Below are 21,595 nucleotides of genomic sequence, written 5' to 3'. Positions count from 1 at the left end.
CTGATTCCTTCTAATTTCCACAGTGGTAAGGAGAGATTTTCCATGATTCTCCATGGATTAGACAATCAAGTCACCCAATTCTCATCCTTGGTTTTCTTCAAAAACACCCACCCATATAAATCTCATTTATGTCCATACATTTTTCTCAGTCTTTAGGCTTAATGTTAAGAACTAAAGCATTTGTTGAAGCAAGCGGATCACTTGAGGTCAGGAGTCTGAGACTAGCCAGGCCAACATGGTGAAACCCCGTCTCTACTAAAAATACAAAAAATTAGCCAGGCATGGTGGCAGATGCCTGTAGTCTCAGCTACTCGGGAGACTAAGGCATGAGAATCACTTGAACCCAGGAATTGGAGGTTGCAGTTAGCCAAAATCATGCCACTGCACTCCAGCCTGGGCGACAGAACGAGGCTCTGTCCCCCAAAAAAGAACTAAAGCATTTAGAATCATAGTGGCGGTGGTGGTGGTGATGGTGATGGTGGTGGTGATAATGATGGTGATGGGATGGCGACGGTAATGGTGATTTTGGTAGTGGGAGTATTGGTGTGGCATTTCAGCAAATGTTGTTTTCATTTGTTTTAACCATCAGCCAAGGAACAAAGCAATCTGTCTCTTCAACATAATTACACGGGTGACTAAGTGTTACCCACTTCCACCTTCTCTAATCAAGGAAATGGTGATGATCAGGTTACTATAGACTCCTTATAAGGTGCCTTCATAATGGATAACTGCAGCCATTTTATGTAAGCATTGTCCTGTGGTCAAAAAAAAAAAAAAAAAAAAAGATTCCAGTATACTTTTGAAAAATGGGGGTGGGGGAGGGAGTTTTAATATGCTGCATTCAAGATTTGACCTGTAGATTTAGATTTTAGCAATTAATGAGGCTGACTTAATCTAAAGCTTTCTGGTGATAGATGTTTGAGAAGTTAGGATTATATTAATTCGTCGTCATGTTGAAACCACAGATTTAACTTTAAAAAATATTATTTTAAACTTATTATAATACCCATATTCCAATACACATTATTCATGTTAGCTATCATCTCACCATTTCCTTTTTTACTTATTTTTAATTTTTTTTGAAAATAAGTAGTTGACTTTTCTCTTTGAATCTTTACATCTTTCAATCCCAAGATTCCTTATTGCATACTAATTTCTTGCCGCCAAGAAATCTGTTTCATGCCCTAAGCCAGCGTATGCCCATTTGCAGTGATTACATTTCTCATAATCCAATTCATATTGTCCTTATTTAAAATATACAATGTCTAGTCTCAACCTCAGACCTGCAAAGGTATCACAATATTTTTGTTAGCATGTTCCTTACCACAGTTCTTGGATTTCTAACAAAACCAAGTTTCTACAAAACTTCCTGTGGTCATCCTTCTTAGCCTTTGCTGCCCTAGTTTCCTTAATTCTGATTAAAGCTCTAGCTCATTTATCAGTGGATTAAGCGATGAACAGTAATTAATATTGTGCACCCATTCAAGGCTGTTTTGCCATCATTTTTTGGAATACCTTAAAAAGACTAAACTTTGCAATAGGCTGTATAAGAATGCAAATGTAAGGAAATGCAGACGGGAGTGTAAGTGAAAACATGCAGTACTGACCTTCCTGATTGCTCATTACAGGAGACCAAGATGCATTCTACCCCAGTGGGGGGTCCCATACCACTCATGGATCTGAATCAGCTGGTGAGTTCAAAACCGCTTCAGTCATGTACTGTTTAATCGTTGAGCCTGACGATGATGACTAATGAAGTATGAGTCAGTGTCTCCAGAGAAGTGGTTCTCAAACCTTCTTAGCATACATCACAATTACAGGGAGGGCTTATTAAATCACAGCGCTGGACCCCACCCTTAAGGTTCTTGATTCAGTAGGTCAGGGGTGGAGCCCAAGCATTTGCATTTCTAATCAGTTCCCTGGTAATGCTGACACTGCTGGGACCGGGATTGCACTTTGAGAACTACTGCTCTGGAGAAAAGCCTTGCACTGGAAACCTCAGGAAGAATTCAGGCAGTGTCCCAATTTAACATTGCACTACACCAGAGTGAGTAAGAGCATGAATTTTGTAGCAAAAATGGCCTGAGATCGATTCCAGCCCTCCACATATTAACTGAGTAAGATGCTTTAAAGGGTCTGAGACAAAATTTCTCAACTAATAAACTTGGAATAATAATAATTGTCACAGGACATTGTTTCAAAGACTAAATGATAGAATACATGCAAAGCATTTAGCATCATCCTGGCACATGATATCATCACTGGTATTTGTTGGGAATTTGCTGTGTGCCAACAGTATCTTTCTAAACACTTTACATGTATTAGGTTGGCCCAAATGGAACTGCCATTATTGTAGGTCAAGAACAGGTCAGTATCAGCCAGGCGCAGTGGCTCACACCTGTAATCCCAGCACTTTGGGAGGCCGAGGCGGGTGGATCACGAAGTCAGGAGTTCGAGACCAGCCTGACCAACATGGTGAAACCCTGTCTCTACTAAAAATACAAAAATTAGTCGGGTGTGGTGGCACGCACCTATAATCCCAGCTACTCGGGAGGCTGAGGCGGGAGAATTGCTTGGACCTGGAAAGCAGAGGTTGCAGCGAGTCAAGATCACACTGCTGCACTCCAGTCTGGGTGACAGAGCAACACTCTGCCTCAAAAAAAAAAGAAAAAGAAAAAGAAAAGAAAAGTTGATATCAGCAAATGTATAGAGTTTATTTAGTATGAACTCATTCAGTCATCCTACAAACTCTATGACATAGGTAAGTACTGTTATTATCCCCATGTTACAGATGAGGAAACTAAGGCTCAGAGGGGGTAAGTAACTTGTCAGAGTTGACAGGGCCAGGGAGTGACAGAGCCACCTTTCAAGCCTGGAGGGTCTCATATTACTTCTCATAGCACAGTCTGGAGAAAGCATTCCATAATGACCATAATTACTGCCAGGTGTGAATTCTTAAATAGACTCCTGTTTGTTGTGATTCAGATCACATTCCTGCAAACCTTACCCCAGACTGCAAAAGTCTGGCATGAGGTAGGTTTACTAATGACTTCTACTGCTGGGCTACTGGGAGGTTCTGCCAGTGCTGCTTTACTGTGGTCTCCCTGAACATCATAAATCCAGGTGACCCCATGTAAATGGTTTAAACCATATCAATTATTGCCTTCCCTTTTTATGCCCAAGTTTGAGTGAGGCTCACCAACAGGTTTAAATGTTTACACATTGAAAACAAATATGAAGATGGATATTTACATGGTGGCTTCCACAATAACTCTCTATGGAGGAGCACTAGGAGGTAGGTATTCATTAGAGATGCCTCTGAATTAGAGACAGAAGTCACAGGTTCACTGGGGACCTTAGGCAGGGCACTTAACCTTTCCCAGACTCAGTTTCCTTGTTAGGAAAAAGGAGATCAGATCATCTGCCTCAGTTGCTTCCTAGAGTTCTTGTGAGGAAGACAGGGTACCAGAAGTGTGAAAGTACTCTGAAACAGTGGGGAGTTATTAAGGGGCATGATCTCTAAAACCAAGAGACCCCAGCCACTCTGTAAGTGTGATTCTTTAACCATCAGTGCAGATAATCACCTAGGAACTTGTTGGAAATGCAGAATCCCTGGCCAACCCAGACCTACTGAATCAGGATCTGCATTTTAACTATACTCTCCCACCCAGGTGGTTTATATGCACATTAAAGTTTGGCGACTTAGACTGTGCTAGACTGCTTTTCTCACCATTAAAGCCAATTGAACGATCTCTGTGCACATGTCTCAGATTACATGTCATCTCCCAACAGGAATATCAAGTGCTCCTCTTTGTGGAACTTGCTATTGTGGCCAGTCCTACCCTGGCTGGATTTGTAGACATCTAGGGCACAAGGCAAGCCCTGCTGTCTCACATCCATCCTGTGTGGCTTTTGCTTGAAGTGAGAATCAGGCGGACAGGAGCCAGTCTCTTTTGTTTGGCTTCTGAGCAGGTGTCTATTGTTCAAACAGGAGGTTTCATCTTGTTGCACACACACCCAGATCTTTTCTTGCTGGGAGCACTTCTTTTTTTTTTTTTTTTTTTGAAAATGAAAATAAAGAGATTATGATCCATTAATGGCCTCTTTTTTAAATATCAAAGGCTTATGTGAGTCAGAAAAAATAAAATAAAATAACAGTGAGAGTGACTATACTTCCTGGGGAGTTTTCATGGCCAAAGATCTTTAGTTTAAGTGGCCAATGTCCCATGACTTGGGCAGGTGAAAACCTGCCAACCACCAAGGACACTGGAAAGCATGTAGGGAAAAGGCCTTGGATTGTTTTGGAGGTTTGTAAAGTCAGAGGCCGCTGTCAACATAGGATGGGGGATGTTGAAACACCTAGATGTCTGGTAGGAACTTGTTTTGCTCCCTTTTAAGTTTTAACAAAAGCATCAAATTGCATAAACAAGAGCCATCATGTCCCCATATAACCATCATAATCAGGATTTCATTGTGCACAGCCTGAAGTTTGGCTCCATGAGGAAAGCTCTCATTTAAGACCCCACCATCTTCATCCATTGATCAGCCTTCAGGATTCTACAATGGGCTTCCCTTTGGTAGGAAAAAAAAGTTCATTTTGGTGGGACACTTTCGCATTTTGTTTTGAAGCAATGGAGGAAGAATTTTTTAAAATCTATGAACCTTTCATTTTGATGAGTCTCTTCATAAGATGTCTTAGAAGTTTCTTTTTGAAAAAAATTATTTATTTATTTATTTATTTATTTATTTATTTATTTATTTATTTATTATTTTTATTTTTAATAGGGACAGGATCTCCCTATGTTTCCCAGGCTGGTCTCAAACTCCTGGGCTCAAGTGATCCTCCTGTCTCCGCCTCCCAAAGTGCTGGGATTACAGGTGTGAGCCACCGTGCCCAGCTTCTTAGAAGTTTCTTTTAGAACCATTGTGTCTCCCTCATTTGGATAGGCCTCCATTTCTGACTTGAGGATTGTCTGTCTTGCGATGCTTCCTCCCAGTTTAAGGCATTTTGTTCATTTCCTTATTTTGCTTTTTAGCAGTAGAAAATGTTGATTCTTCTAACAAGGTGTGTTTCAGTAATATATTAGCAGGGACTCTAATAGGGTGATTTTTCATAGTCAGAAAGGGCCACTGCTGCCAAACTCCTTATTTATTTATTTAGAGATGGAGTCTTGCTCTGTCATCAGGCTGGAGTGCAGTGGCACAATCTCAGCTCACTGCAATCTCTGCCTCCCGAGTTCAGGCAATTCCCCTGCCTCAGCCTCCCAAGTAACTGGGACTACAGGTGCCCGCCACCACGCCTGGCTACTTTTTGTATTTTTAGTAGAGACGGGGTTTAACTGTGTTGGCCAGGCTGGTCTCGATCTCTTGACCTCGTGATCGACCCGCTTCGGTCTCCCAAAGTTCTGGGATTACAGGTGTGAGCAAACTCCTTATTTTATAGTGTTTATGTTGGCTCCTATGATGCTATTGGATGGGATTTTCAGGTTCCCTTTGGGCTTTCTGGAGTGTGTGAGTCCCCTGGGGGTCTTGTGAAAATGAAGATTCTGATTTGGTAGCTTTGAGATGAGGCGTAAGATTCTGTGTGTCTAGCGATCTCCTCAGGTATGCCTGTCCTGATGGTCCGAGAGCCATACTTTGAGTAGCAAGGTCCTAAATTAAAAATAGAAATAACAACCACACACAACTACCAATAACTTGTACTTCTTTAAATGTCTGTAAAATTATGATGAACAGGATTCTATTATCCTGATCTTACGAGTGCAAAAAGAGAGACTTGGAGAAGGTAAATTGACCCATTACACATGGCTAGTTAGCAAGAGACAGCGGTGAGACTCAAATCCAGGGTTATCCAGCTCTAGACCCCAAAGTCCTGAACACTGTACAACACTGCTGCGGAGAATTCTCATGTTCCTTGATACAAAATAACATTACCAAGCCTTAGCCTTAATCAAACCAGGGTGGCGAGGGGGGATATCTTTTATGTAATGCTTTATAAACATCTGCAGCTTGAATTCATAAATGGCTTCTCAGTGATTAAGAATGTGGAGAGCTGCCCTTTCTGCAGCTCCACAAGGAAGTCATGGTTACTCATTGCAAACTTTGGTTGAGAGATGTTGTTTTTCCCCTTAGGACACTCACATGGGAGTCAAGAAGGTGGGGCGAACACAACCTCTGGTCCTGTAAGGACACCCCAAATTCCAGGTGAGTTTCCAACTGTGAGGCAGAAAAACACGCTGAAAGTAGCTTTCTCAGAATGTCCTAGCAAGGAAGAAGAGACCCGTTTGAAAGCACATTCTCTGCAATGCCCAACATATGAATCTGATTGCTCCTCTTTACAAGTTAAAGGATGAGTGAGAGTACTGCCAGCCTCTTGGTAGGAAAAGATGGAATAGTCTTCTCTTCCTGGGTTCTGCAAACTAGCTGAGCTCATACTCAGATCTGTCCCTGGCCTGTCCCAGAGAAGTGTCATGTTAGTTACTAAAGCTTCCTTCCTAAGTGAATGATCACCAAGAGGACCCCATGTCATTCCTAGGTCCTTTCTATCCCAATCCAATTTTCCCTTATTTCTGGGGTCCAAGGCGAAGCATGTAATTTTCCTCTTACAATTACAGACAGGGAGGAGCTACAAGAGCATTTATGTTAGATGGAGTGAAAACTTTCTTTTGGTTCCCCAACTAATTTTTTTTTGGTCGAGGGACCGCCTGCTGATGTGGGCAGAATAAACTTTTCAGAAAGTATGACGTGCAGTGAGGAGGCTGGGACACCTGGTTCTCCTGAGCATCAAGACAAGGCATTTGTTGCAAATTCTTTATTTGACTGGGAATCAAAATTGATTTGTCAAGGAGAATTACTAAAGGGAATGGTCTCCTAAGGTTGTAAATTACCCTTTTAATTCTCCACCCTTCAAAGGTCTCCAAACTGAGTCTCCCTTGGGGTAAGAGAAGAATGTGTCTTGCACCTTTCTCCTTTGTCCCAGCTTGCCTAAGCACACCTGAAGACAGACCAGACAGAGAGAGGGGTGGGCTGCCCTGGGGGAGAGCGGAGGGGAAGCCTTAGCTGTCATCAGGCATCAAGATTCTTCCCAGCTCCAGGAACAGTGCAGGTGGGACATCTCAGGGCTGGAGACCAGGGCCACTGTGGGCAAGAGTAGAGAGGAAGAACAGAAATGGGGTCCTCCTGTCAGTCTCCTCCACTTCTGACTCTACCTCCCTCTCCAAACTCATCTAAACCAGGAAAAGGTGAGGCAAAGGTAGTGCTGAGCAGGAAATCAGAGGTAAACCAAGATTTCCAAGAAGAAAACAGATGATGAGACTTTCCATGTCTCTTCTTTCTCAAGCCCCGATTCATGGCACACATATACAACCCACTTTGCAACTGAATTTAGGAGAGTTGTCAAGTCATATTTTAGTCCTACAAGAGCCTGATTTCAAAATGTGTAGAATATTAATCCACAAGTGATATGTAATTATTGAAGACATTTGAAAAAATACAACTAGATAAAATAATGGAAATATAAATCACTTATTTTCAATCTCACCATCCAGAAATACCATGGTTACCATTTTAATATACGTCTTATTTTATTTTATTTTATGTTATTTTATTTTATTTTATTTTATTTTATTTTATTTTATTTTATTTTATTTTATTTTTGAGATGGAGTGTTGCTCTGTCACCCAGGCTGGAATGCAGTGGCACAACCTCGGCTCACTGCAACCTCCGCTTCCTGAGTTCAAGCGATTCTCCTGCCTTAGCCTCCTGAGTAGCTGAGAATACAGCATGCCACCACGCCCAGCTAATTTTTGTAATTTTAGAGATGGGGTTTCACCATGTTGGTCAGGCTGGTCTCGGACTCCTGACCTCGTGATTCACCCACCTCAGCCTCCCAAAGTGCTGGAATCACAGGCGTGAGCCAGCGCGCCTGGCCTTTCCTGTCATTTTAAAATGTAAAATATATACCAAAATGTGATTATGCCTTACGTGGTGTTTAGCAAACATTGCCTACTGGTTAACCATGGCTTCCATGTCATTGAATATTTCCTCCTTATATTGTAGTGCGTAATGCAATAGATGTACCCGAATTTATTTAACCAATCCTTTATTGTCTCCATTTTTGTTTTTTAATACAATGTAAGGTGGATAGGTTGGTGCTCTTATACAGGAAAAAATGTTTCTTTCAAAAGAAGCCTACATTTCCTTTTATCTGTTTAATAATATTATACCAAAGGCATCTACAAGATTCAACAAGTCATCCTGTCCTTTTTTAGAAACATAGTTCTCCTGAAGGGACTTAAAAATCCTGACTGATGATAAAAGATTAAAGTAAGACGGCTGTTGGACAAATACTTATAGCAAATTGCTTTTCCAGAATTACCTGCCTATTGGCTGGACCTGTTGACCAGACCTCCCCCTGCAGCGCTGACTGTGGTGCTTGTTTGAACTAGGTCAATTATAAAGTGCATTTTTGTTTTTACAAAGTGTGTCTCTGAAGCTCATACATGTCATTTAATTTACTCACACCAGAATGGCTGATCATCTTGGCATCCCTCTTGGCCTTGGCTTTGATTCTTGCAGTTTGCATTGCAGTCAACAGTCGAAGAAGGTAAGGGGCTGTCCTGGGGGCTTTCACCTTGGAAAGGGCATCATTTAAACTTAGGCTTTATATCCTTGCTGCTCAGAGTGTAGTCCCTGGAACCAGCAGCCTGGGCACCCTGGGAGTTTGTTGGAAATACACAATCTCAAACCCAACCCCAGACCTCCTATGGCAGAGTCTGCATCCTAACAAGATTCCAGCGATTCATGTGCATGGTGCAGCTTAAGACATCTTTCTCTGCCCCGGTTTTTAAAGACAGGAGACACCTGTGATTGTTTGGCTCATCACTTTTAAGTAGTGGTTGAATGCTTTGTGATTTTACATGTTTTTTAGGGTTAAACCTCATGCAGACTCTATCTGATAAAAGTTATGAAGTATCTCACCAGGAAGGCATACAAAAGTATATACTCATTCATTGATTTGTGAAATATTGATTAAATACATTCACGATGCACAAATATTGTATAAGGATTCAGTGATTCATCATCCCCTGTAGCCTCTCCGAGGCCCAGGGAATGTTTAAGAACTTTTACCAGAAGGAGGTATTGGCCTTGTGCTTTTGTTTGTTGTTTGCTGTTTGTAATGATATCATTTTCTATTTTCTGGGAACTGTAGTTGAAGAGATTCAGGTTATAGCATAAGAAGAGCACTGTTTCATAGGTCTCCTTGCTGGTAGGAGGTCTATGAAGCAGAGAAGAACTTTCCTTAGGAAAGTCTGAATGAAGACTGTCACCTCCCTAGAACTGACACATGGGCTGTTTTTATATTCTTGAAGGCCACTATCTCCCTACCTAAACCAAGACCTATAGGTTTAGATGTTATTTACATTTTATATATACTATATATATATAAAGTATATATATTTACATATATATACTACATATATATAAAATATATATATTTATATATATATACACATACACACACAAAAGTAATTCTAGCAACAGAGGAAATGAACTTTAACGGGGGCATAAATCTAAATTTATAAAAGTATAAATCTAAATTTCTTACCCGAGACACTTTAAAGATACATTATTTTTCTCCAGAACATAATTCATAGGAATAGTAAACCTTTTGTAAATGTCCCTTTAGTTGGTTTCTCATAAGATAAAAGAACCTTATTTCCAAGCAGGGCCACATTTACTGTGTCCCCAGATCACCTCACAGGACAGAAAAATGCCCCTCAGTCTGGGAGAAGACCTAGAAAGAATTATGGACTCCTTACTGGCTTTTGGAAAGCAACCAACAGCTAATTTCAACACCAGGGGCAGCCCATACAGTCTCTAATTATCTGAGAAAATCAAATGATGCTGTTATATAATTACGCTGGTACAAGTTAATAAAAGTGCCATATTACAGTTAAATAGCTATGTTGCTATCTATACCATTGAGGGCATAATTTTAAAAAGTAGTTATGATAGCTGATTGTATAAGGAACAAAACTGAGAGAAAAAATCTAAAAGGCTGCCTATGAGTGAAAGGAAAGATTTTTTTTTAGTTGAATTTAAATAATGTGACTTGGGGGAGTCTTTACAAAGAGTCTTTATACTTCCCTTCAGCTTCCTTGTTTTCCCTTGGATTACTTTTGCTCAATTAAATATGAATTTCCTATTGTGTGCAATCAGCCCTTTATTGCCAAGCCCTAGCATGCACCACTTTTGCTCACATACACAGTCCATAAGCTTTGCACATGTCACCATAGAAACGCTGGCACGGATGCTGTTGACATTCAGGGAGACCTCAGAGAAGCATCTCAGCTGTCCCCAAGAGCAGCTGGAGTCCATGCATTGGAGCTGGGTATCTGCCCCCATCGTCTGTGTCTTGTCAGCAGCAGATAGCAGAGAAGGGGCCTCACTCCTGCCCTCTCCCTCCTCCCAAGACCACAGTCACCCTGGTAACCGGCAAACAGGGACACACAGGGTCCGGCACAACGAGTATCTCACCAGGAAAGTAGCTGCTTGGATGCCATAGATCACTATGTCCTGATTTGATAATTGAAAACAGATTTGCCACGCAGCTAAAGGGTGGTTAACAGCTGCACAGGCCCCTTAATGGGCTCTGTGATTCTAAAGCTGTCAACCCATTTCTAATCCCCTTCAAAGACCGGGACTTTTCTGCTTTGAGTGTCACATTTAAGAGAAAGAGATACAGAATCTTATTTTCATCAGAGAAAGGTTAGTTGAAAATGGGGCCTCCAATGGGTGTTCATTTATTCAGCAAACATCTTTTGAATGGCTCCTGTGACTACCAGCCCTGGCAAGGAGAAAGAGAAGGTAAAAAACAAAAAGATTACCATCCCTTTTTTAAAAGAATCTTGAGGTTTAGTGGCAGTATTGGCCTCTTGAATTTGAATTGGCTAATATTTATTGAGAACATTCCCTGTGCCAGACACTGTTATATAAATTATGGTTAAAGACAAAAGTGGAAAATCATTAGTCTCTGAAGTTGACATACAAGGATGGATCATGGGCTTGCATGATGAAGTGATCTGTGAGTCACATTGTCTTAAAGATGCTGGCTTGGGGGTTCTATTACTTCTTTAGCTTTTTCCACTGCTGCCATCATCCACAACAGCTTTCCTTGCTGTTCCTCATGTCACCTGACTCCTTGAATTACAGCTCTCCAAGGGAAATCATGTTTTATTCCCTCTCCGTGAGCGCACATAATTATTTTAGGAGTCAATTGGGTTGATAGATACTGGGTGAGGCTCCAGAGAAGATTTTCCTTTAAAGAATGTATCTGGGCCAGGTGCAGTGGCTCACGCAATGGCTCACACCAGGTGCAGTGGCTCACTTCGGGAAGCCGAGGCAGTGGATTACTTGGGCCTAGGAGTTCAAGACCAGCTGGGACAACATGGTGAAACACCGTCTCTACAAAAAAGACAAAAATTAGCTGGGCGTAGTGGCGCATGCCTGTGGTCTCAGCTACTTGGGAGGTTGAGGTGGAAGAATCGCTTGAGCCCCAGGAGGTAGAGGCAGCAGTGAGCTACGATAGTGCCACTACAGCCTGGGCAACAGAGTGAGACCCTGTCTCAAACAAACAAACAAACAAACAAACAAAAACCCATCTGAATTGTCTGAAGAGGAGAAAAAAACACGAGGACTTTACTATGCGCTGCTTGTACATAAAAACTGTTCACCAGCCTTCACTTTAATGGGAATAATCGTCTTTTCTACAAACCCCAGCAGGCAGTCACCCACACTCCAATCAGTAGGTCTTCTCTATGCATCGCCATAATTTAGAAATATTTTCATTCTCTTATGCTCCACAGGAGCTCCTGTAATCTGAGCTTACCCAACTTCCTCCTGCTGTCTGGAACAGTGCTATGCAATAGAACTTTCTGTGATGATGGAAATGTTGTATATCTCCACTGTCCAATATATAACTACTAGCCAATTGTGGCTACTGAGCACTTGAACTGTGGCTAGTTTGACTGAAGAAGTCAATTTTTAATTTCATTTCATTGTAATTAGTTTAAATTCAAATAGCCACATGTGGCTGGTGGCTACTATATTAGATGGCACAGCTCTAAACCAGTGCAAAATAAATCCCTAAATGTCTTTAAGGATTGTCAGGCAGAAGAGTCATGAGATCAGTTGCCAAGTTACCCACCTAAATCTTTTGAGATAAATTCTGCCATGCCATAAAAGTATGTCACCTGGCGTCTAAACCCCAGCCAGCCTGCCCTCCCTTTCCTGGTGAGGTCCCAGTCTGCCTCCTTCACACACTGTGTGACTGCTGTGTGCTCAGCTAATGCCTGAGATTTAAGGGAAGAGGAGATAAAGGTAAAACACAGATCCACGAGGATCTCTGATCTTCAGAGTCAGAAAATCCAAGCTGTGGCTGGGCACAGTGGCTCACATCTGTAATCCCAGCACTTTGGGAGGCCGAGGCAGGCAGATCACTTGAAGTCAGGAGTTTGAGACCAGCGTGGCCAACATGGAGAAATCCTATCTCTACTAAAATTACAAAAATTAGCCAGGTGTGGTGGCAGGTGCCTGTAATCCCAGCTACTCGGGTGGCTGAGGCAGGAGAATTGCTTGAACCCAGGAGGTGGAGGTTGCAGTGAGCCGAGATGGTGCCATTGCACCCCAGCCTGGTTGATGAAGTGAGACTTTGTAAAACAAACAAACAAACAAACAGAAAATCCAAGCTGTGATTCTTGCAGTGCCATAACTAGCTGTGAATTTGGACAATACCCTTGACTTCTTGGACTTGGTGTCCAGTTCACATAATGAAGAAGCTGGGCTAGCTCATCTCTGAAGCTCCTTCAGGTCTAGTGCTCCTTCTTAAATTCTTATAACTAAGAAGAACTTAAAAATTAGAATTTGTCTTTTAAAAGTACTTATTAGATGCCTAGAGCACTGAATATTGGAATGAGTTATTTATGAGAATCTTCCTACCCTCCTGAAAGTACTCAGACAGATAGAAACACATAAATCCAAGGGGAAATGCTGGCCAGCCAAAACCTAAGCACAATATTCCGGTGTTCTATAGGTCAAATGTTATCCACTGTCAAGATCAGCTTCATTTAGATTAACAAAATTAATCCCCACCCACTCCCATGCACAGACACATTTTTTATGCTCATAAATCACTTTCCCACAATATTTCATTCCATCCCTCAACCACCCATTGGTTAGGCAAATGGAATTACTTTAACTAGACAACTTTCCTCCAAAGAACACAGGGACCAGAGAATTGGAAGTAACACAAGCAGCATTCTACCTTGAGCCTTTTAAATCCTCTTCATAGTAAATAATAACGAGGTAGGTGGAGGAAGCCAGGAGAAACAAACAAAATTCATTTCATATGGCTTTTGTTATATTAACAATTATAGACAGCACTTGAAAGCTTATTGTGCTCCAGATACTGTTTTAAGTGTTATCCCAAACCTTAGTTTCCTTACCCCGCATAAGAGCAAGAATAACAATTATTTCCTTATCCTTCATAAGAGCAAGAATAATAACAATAGACTCATTTATTTAGTGACAGTCTCTGTTTCAAGGGTTTTTCACAATCCTATGATATTGCTACTCTTAATAACCTGGTATTATTGATGCAAAACTGAGGCTCAGAGAGGTTAAGTGAGTTGCCCCAGGTCACACAGCAGTAAGTTCTCAAAACCAGGCCTTCCAAGCCCCTTTTCTTTTCTTTCTTTCTTTCTTTTTTTTTTTTTTTTTTTTTTTGAGATGGAGTCTTACTGTGTCACCCACCTGCACCTGGCCTCCAAGGCCCTTTTTTTGACCATGCATCCTGCTGGACTCCATCTGTATTCCTGGTTCCCATGAATCTGTTTCACGGTTCAAGCATCCTTCCCCCAACTCCTCATCAAGCCTCATGCCAGAGAAGACAGGATCTACCTCCTGTTGAGGAGGTAAAATTTCTATTTCCCCAAACAAGAACTTAAAGTTTATGGCCTTGGCAGTCCTACAGGGAATGGTCCATGATCATGAATAATAGAGGCTTTGTCTCTATTACCCCAAATATCCAGAGGCAAAGTGAACAATTCTGACTTCATACTGTTTCCAAATCTCCAGAGGGCTGGCAGCATTGACAGAACCAGGCAGAGCCCAGGCTTTGGTCATAAAGGCCTGGATTTTAATATTGGCTCTGTCATTCTTACTCTCTATGTGACCTCGAGCAAGTTATTAAACCTCTTTTGGCCTCAGTTTCCACTGCTGTATTATGGGAACAATAGCTGCTTTGAAAGAGTCTTGTAAGAATTATAGAAAATTACATGAAAAGTGTCTGGCATTCAGGAGGTAATCTGCTTCCCTGCATCCCCATCTTGCTCGTAGTTGTGAAACTGTGCAACTTTGCTTCCTCTAAGCATAGTCTGACTTGTATATGTGTAGCAGTGATGTGTTACAGGAAAGAGGAAGCATTGTGTCAGGCTGGGTGGGGTGAAGCAATGGACAGTAACCAGGGAAAAGATCAAGGTCGTGCTCTTCCATGGCAATTTTCTTTTGCGTTTGAGTCTTAAGTAATGTTAAAGTAATGAGAATAATTCGTCTTATGTTATTAAACTTCCTATATCAGGGTCATATGGGAGTTAGGAAAACATCATGATGGCCTTACACCTCTAGAAAAATGTTTTATTCTTCTCAGTACATTCAGTAATAACGCTGACAAGGCCGACAAAGTGTTGACTGGGAGAGGAAGTTATTGGACTTTCTTGAATATACAAATCAGAATGATTTACAATCATCATGTTGATGGTTTATCTAAATCTGCAGAAACTGCCAACATGCTTAAAAGAGGCAAACATTTCCATTATAAAGTATGATAGAAGGGGAACCAGAACTTGAGAGTAAGACAGACCAGGGTTTGAATCCTCTTTTCTTACTTGCTGAGTTACTTGTGGGAAGTTACTGAATTTTCTGATCCCCAAGGTTTCTTCTCTTGGATTGGGGGATAATAATAATAACACCAGCTTCCTGGAGTTGTAGTTGCTGATTTGCAAACTTGACTGTGCAGAGAAGCCCCCTGAGGAGTTGTGAACCACAGATACTGGGCTCCAACCCTAGAGTTTTCTGATTCAGTAGGTTTGGGGTGGGGCTAAGAATTTGTATTTGTAACAGGTTCCAAGATGATGCTCTTGCTGCTGGTCCAGGGACCTCGCTTTGAGGAGTGCTGGTTGTTAAGAGTCTGGTCATTAAGTGCTGGTTGTTAGTTGTTAAAGTAGAGAAGACACCTAGTACAGTGCTTGGCACACACTAACGCCATCATAAACCATGGTGATCATCATGATGGTGCTCAATAATTATGACGATCTGATGCCTGAGTCACTGCACTCTTTCTCATATGGTACATTTTTTAAATTATTAGGTGTGGGCAGAAGAAAAAGCTAGTGATCAACAGTGGCAATGGAGCTGTGGATGACAGAAAGCCAAGTGGACTCAATGGAGAGGCCAGCAAGTCTCAGGAAATGGTACATTTGGTGAACAAGGAGCCATCAGAAACTCCAGACCAGTTTATGACAGCTGATGAGACAAGGAACCTGCAGAACGTGGACATGAAGATTGGGGTGTAACACCTACACCGTTATCTTGGAAAGAAACAACCGTTGGAAACATAACCATTACAGGGAGCTGGGACACTTAACAGATGCAATGTGCTACTGATTGTTTCATTGGGAATCTTTTTTAGCAGAAAATTTTCTACTTTTTGTTTTTTGTGTTTTGTTCTTTAAAGTCAGGTCCAATTTGTAAAAACAGCATTGCTTTCTGAAATTAAGGCCCAATTAATAATCAGCAAGAATTTGATTGTTCCAGTTCCCACGTGGAGGACTTTCATCCCTCAGGTGTGCTGTGGATGACTTCTAACAAAAACTACACATACATATTCCTGATTGCCAACCTTTTCCCCACCAGCTAAGGACATTCCCCAGGGCTAATAGGACCTCGTCCCTGGGAGGAAATTTGAATGGGTCCATGTTGCCCTTCCAGTATCCTAATCCCTCGGCATTGATTTCCAGTGAGGTTGGGGGTTGTGGTGTACTAGTTGGGGGTTGTGGTGTACTAGTTACACATCTCCTTCAACAGACCCCCCTAGAAATTTTTCAGATGCTTCGGGGAGACACACAAAGGGTGAAGCTATTTATCTGTAGTAAACTATTTATCTGTGTTTTCAAAATATTAAACCCTGGAGGTCCTTTGATCAGTATAATTTTTTAAAGTTACTTTGTCAGAAGCACAAAAGGGTTTAAACTGATTCATAATAAACATCTGTACTTCTTCTATCTTCGCTTTTTGTGCTGTGATTTTTCAGTTTCTAAACCAGCACTGTCTGGGTCCCTACAATGTATCAGGAAGAGCTGAGGATAGTAAGAAGACTCTTCTAAGTCTTCATCTCAGAGACCCTGAGTTCCCACTCAGACCCTCTCAGCCATATCTCATGGAAGATCAAGGAAGGCAGCACTGTTTTGTTTTTGACACTGTCCAAAGGTTTTCTGTCCTGTCCTGGAATCAGAGTTGGATGCTGAGGAGTTTCGGACTCTGTTATGGTTTAATGGCCAGCTGTTCTCTCCTGTGAAAGGTTTTGCAAAGTCACATTAAGTTTGCATGACTTGTTATCCCTGGGGCCCTATTTCATAGAGGCTGGCCCTATTCGTGATTTACAAAAACAATATGGAAGTGCCTTTTGATGTCTTACAATAGGAGAAGAAGCCAATGGAAATGAAAGAGATTGGCAAGGGGGAAGGATGATGCAGTGTAGATCCTGTTTGACATTTTTATGGCTGTATTTGTAAACTTTAACTTTAACACACCAGTGTCTGCTCTTGATGCAGTTGCTATTTAGGTTGAGTTAAGTGCCTGGAGAGTCCCTCAAAAGGTTACAGGGATTCCCATCATTGGAATCTTATCACCAGACAGGCAAGTTTATGACCAAACAAGAGAGTACTGACTTTATCCTCTAATCCCATATTATCTCCCACTTGGCAAGTCCTTTGTGGCATTTGTTCATCAATCAGGGTGTCCGATTGGTCCTAGAACTTCCAAAGGCTGCTTGTAATAGAAGCCATTGCATCTATAAAGCAACAGCTCCTATTAAATGGTATCTCCTTTCTGAGGCTCCCACTAAAAGTCATTTGTTATCTAAACTTATATGCTTAACGGGCAATGCTTCTCAGACCACAAAGCAGAAAGAAGAAGAAAAGCTCCCAACTAAATCAGGGCTGGGCTTAGACAGAGTTGATCTGAAGAATATCTTTAAAGGAGAGAGATGCCAACTTTCTGCACTATTCCCAGCCTCTGCTCCTCCCTGTCTACTCGCTCCCCTCCCTCCTTCCCTCCACTTTGCCCCATAATCTTCAAAAACTTCCCTTCTCTTCTGTGAACATCATTGGCCAGTTCCATATTCAGTGGTCTGGGTTTCTTTTTATTTTCAATTTGAAAGAAACTGGACATTAGGTCACTATGTGTTGTTCCTGCCACTAGTGTGCAAGTGCCCCTTGTTTTCCCAGAGATTTACTGGGTCTGCCAGAGGCCCAGACAGGCTCACTCAAGCTCTTTAACTGAAATGCAACAAGTCACTCTGGGACAAGGTTCAAAATGGTTACACCAGCCTCTACCTGTCCCCCCAGGGAGAGAGGGGTAGTGATACAAGTCTCGTAGCCAGAGATGGTTTTCCACCCCTTCTAGATATTCCCAACAAAAAGGCTGAGACAGGAGATTATTTTCAATTTTATTTTGGAATTAAATACTTTTTTCCTTTATTACTGTTGTAGTCCCTCACTTGGATATACCTCTGTTTTCACGATAGAAATAAGAGAGGTCTAGAGCTTCTATTCCTTGGCCATTGTCAATGGAGAGCTGCCCAAGTCTTTACAAACCCTTGTAACATAAACATAGCCTGAAGTTTATGGAATAAGATGTATTCTCACTCTCTTGATCTCAAGGGCATAACTCTGGGAGCACAGCTTGACTACATGTCATTTTTACCAGTGATTTTCCAGATGACCTGGGCTAAGTCATTAAACTGGGTCTTGTTTATAAAAGTAAAAGGCCAACATTTAGTTATTTTGCAAAGCAACCTAAGAGCTTAAGATGTAATTTTTCCTGCAGTTGTAAATCTTTTATGTCTCCTGAGGACTTCCCTTAAAATTAGCTCTGAGTGAAAAATCAAATGAGACAAAAGACATCTTCAAATCCATATTTCAAGCCTGGTAGAATTGGCTTTTCTAGCAGAACCTTTCAAAAAGTTTTATATTGAGATTCATAACAACACCAAGAATTGATTTTGTAACCAACATTCATTCAATACTGTTATATCAGGAGTAGGAGAGAGGAAACATTTGACTTATCTGGAAAAGCAAAATGTACTTAAGAACAAGAATAACATGCTCCATTTACCTTTATGTTATAGGTATGTCTTTGTGTAAATCATTTGTTTTGAGTTTTCAAAGGATAGCTCATTGTTCATTCTTGTACTGTACAATGACCACTGTTATTGTTACTTTGACTTTTCAGAGCACACCCTTCCTCTGGTTTTTGTATATTTATTGATGGATCAATAATAATGAGGAAAGCATGATATGTATATTGCTGAGTTGAAAGCACTTATTGGAAAATATTAAAAGGCTAACATTAAAAGACTAAAGGAAACAGACTCAGAAGTCTCTAATTTAAAAGAATGGGAGGCTGAGAGGGACAGAACTGTGCTTATCTGGCACTGTCTGGGTAATTTAGAGGAACAAAGTCAAAGGTATCTGAGGTGGCTGAAGCCTCACACTCATTTTATTTTTTAAAAAAGCAAAAACAAAATGGGTTTCTATCAACTTGAAAGTCTTCTTTTGGAGAAAATTTGGTTTTCTATGATTGATCTGTGGTTCACATGTTTCAAACTAAATGAGATATAGTAACGTGTTCATTCTTTTAAAGCCAAGAACTACTCCTGGACTTCCAGTTAAAGAGAGGAGAGTGTACATACCTTCATTCCCTCATGTAAGCCTCTAAAAAGAAAATAAAGAGATATTTCCAGATGGATTCAACCAATGGAGTTCAAAAGATTGGAAGAAGAGACAAGAGCAACAAAAAATTGAAGTTGAAAAGTGATAGCTGATTGGTAACTGAATGAACAGATCTGGAAAAGCTGACTCCTAAGCCTGCAGTGTGGAAAATTGAGAAACAACCAGATTTATGTGACAGAACCATCAAAAGGCTCAGTAGCTACTCTGAAAATGAATGGGAAGATGAGGCTAAGATTAGGAGGACAAGCTTAAAGTCTATGTAAGAAGCAGTTAGAATTCCAGGTCCCCTTCCTTACTCTGTGTAACTGAATACCATCCTTTCCCAATCTCAGCAAAAGATCAGAAGTTTATTTTCTGGAGACAGGGAAAAAGAGAGTCTCTGGTTGAAGTCCAACAGCACGTACACAGTTGACATTAGAAATACCACACGGTGATACATGCCTGTAATCCCAGCACTTTGGGGGGTTGAGGAGGGCAGATTGCCTGATGTCAGGAGTTAGAGAACAGCCTGGGCAACATGGCAAACCCTGTCTCTGTAAAAAATATAAAAATTAGCTGGGCATGGTGGTGTGTACCTGTGGTCCCAGCTACTCGGGAGGCTGAGTTGGGAGGATCATGTTTGAGCCTGGGAGGTCAAGGCTGCAGTGAGTTGAGATTGTTCCACTGCACAGCAGCCTGGGTGAAGAGTGACACCCTGAATAAGAAAAGAAAGATAAGAAAAGAAAAGAAATAAAAAAGAAAAGAAAGGCCATGCTGAAAAAGTGAAACCATGCTTAAAGAGTGTTGAGATTCCCTATCCTTCTCTCCCAGCTTGGCTCTCAGAATACTGGCAGCTAGGCATATGTTCTCCAGGCAAAGCTCAGTGTTTCTGGGGAATCTTATAAGCCTGAGATAAAATTCTAAAAATATTAACATGGTAGTTCCCCAAAGAAATGGCCCAACAAAGCAATCTGCAATGAAGGTGGCATCTCAAGCCACACCAGGCACCCAGAAAGCTCAGTCAGCTTTCTGTAGCTTACTCTCACACATGAGCTGTTACCAAGGAGCACCAGACTTTTGGAGAAAGCATCTAATATTAAAGTCAGGGACTATAAAAAACAGGAAAAAGTACCTTGACAGAAAAGAAACTGCTTAGAGAAGGAAACTTTCTCTAATAAGGGTCACCAATACCCTCAGTAAGGTAAGAGGAGATGGTATATCTATAAAGCAAGAACACAATGCCAGGATAAAAAGGAACATATAGAGAACACCTGAAAAAGAAGCTTTTAAAAATGTAAATGTGAGAGCACAAATTTAAAAATAAACCTCACAGAAAGTTTGCAAAATAAAGTTAAAGAAATACCCTCAGAAATAGAGCAAAAGCAAAGAAATGGAAACAGAGGGGGAATACATTGGGAAGATTGGCACCTGGTCCAGCAAATTTAACATGCAAATGCTGTAATAAAAGTCACAGGGAGAGAAAACAAATAGGAAGAAATCATCCAAGGAAAAAAATCAAGAAAATTTCTCAGAACTTTAAAACATGAATATCTTGACTAAAGACAAGGTGAGTACTTAGTAAAATGAATAAAAACAGACCCACACTAATGCATATTATCTTAAAAATTCATGACACCTGGGGCAAAGAAATGATCCTATGAACATCTAGAAAGGAAAAATACATATATGGCGGATCAACAATCAGAATAGAATCAGATTTCTCAACAGCCACATTGGAAGATAGAAGACTATGATACAGTGCCTCGAAATTCTGAAAGAATTATTTCCAAACTAGAATTCTAACTTGTTAAACTGCAAATTAAGTATAATGATGGAATAAAGACATTTTAGGTAATCATAGTCTCCAAACCTGCTCACCCATTCACAGACAACTCCCAAAGGACGTACTCTATCAAAACAAGGGAGTTACCAAGAGAGGAGAGGACATGAGTTTCAGAAAACAAAGTAGAAGGAGTTCTTAAGGTGATGACATAGGGAGATCCCAAGATGACAACTGTACAGCAGGTTTAGAGAACAATTAAAGTTGGAGTACTGACTAATAATTAAAACAATCAATGTTTTGCTTTTATTGACTACTAATTAACAAGAAAATTATTTTTTGTTATATTCATTAACTACTGATGCATTAAAAACTGTTCCAAAATTAGTCGCTTAAAATAAAAAGCATGTATTTATTTCTTATCCATCCACCAGTTAACTGAGTGCTTCTGCTGATCTTGGCAAGACTCACTTGAGCATGATGGGACTCATGCATTTGTGTGTGTGATTAACAAACAGGTCAGCTGGAAGCTGTCTGATCTCAGATGGCTTCATCTGGGATGACTGGGGCCTTTTTCCATCTGACTCTCACCTGCCTCCAGCTGGCTGGTCCAGGCCTGGCAGGGTTCCAAGTAAGAGCACATGCTCACAGGTCCTCTTGAGGCCTAGGCTCAGAACTGGTGCTCTGTCATTCCACCATATTCTATTGACCAATCAAATTACAAGAGCAGCCCAGATTTTAAAAGAAGGGAAAAAGATTCTATCTC

General features: G+C 41.0%; 1 protein-coding gene across 5 annotated transcripts in view; it reads left to right on the top strand.

The window, feature by feature from the left end:
• The window catches only part of CD44 (CD44 molecule (IN blood group)), a 91,849-nt gene extending 73,140 nt beyond the window's left edge, over positions 1–18,709 (top strand). For all 5 annotated transcript variants that reach the window (XM_008002097.3, XM_037999518.2, XM_037999519.2 and 2 more), the window contains 4 exons: positions 1,629–1,691; positions 6,133–6,204; positions 8,527–8,605; positions 15,428–18,709. In XM_008002097.3, the coding sequence (XP_008000288.1) occupies positions 1,629–1,691; positions 6,133–6,204; positions 8,527–8,605; positions 15,428–15,632 (419 nt within the window). In that variant the 3' untranslated portion in view covers positions 15,633–18,709. The remainder of the gene's footprint in view (positions 1–1,628; positions 1,692–6,132; positions 6,205–8,526; positions 8,606–15,427) is intronic.
• Positions 18,710–21,595: the final 2,886 nt, after the last annotated feature.

The sequence above is a fragment of the Chlorocebus sabaeus genome, chromosome 1, assembly GCF_047675955.1.
Source record: "Chlorocebus sabaeus isolate Y175 chromosome 1, mChlSab1.0.hap1, whole genome shotgun sequence".
NCBI classification, from domain to species: Eukaryota; Metazoa; Chordata; class Mammalia; order Primates; family Cercopithecidae; genus Chlorocebus; species Chlorocebus sabaeus.
The sequence above is the reverse complement of the archived record's forward strand: the minus strand, read 5'-3'. Positions and strand labels throughout refer to the sequence as shown.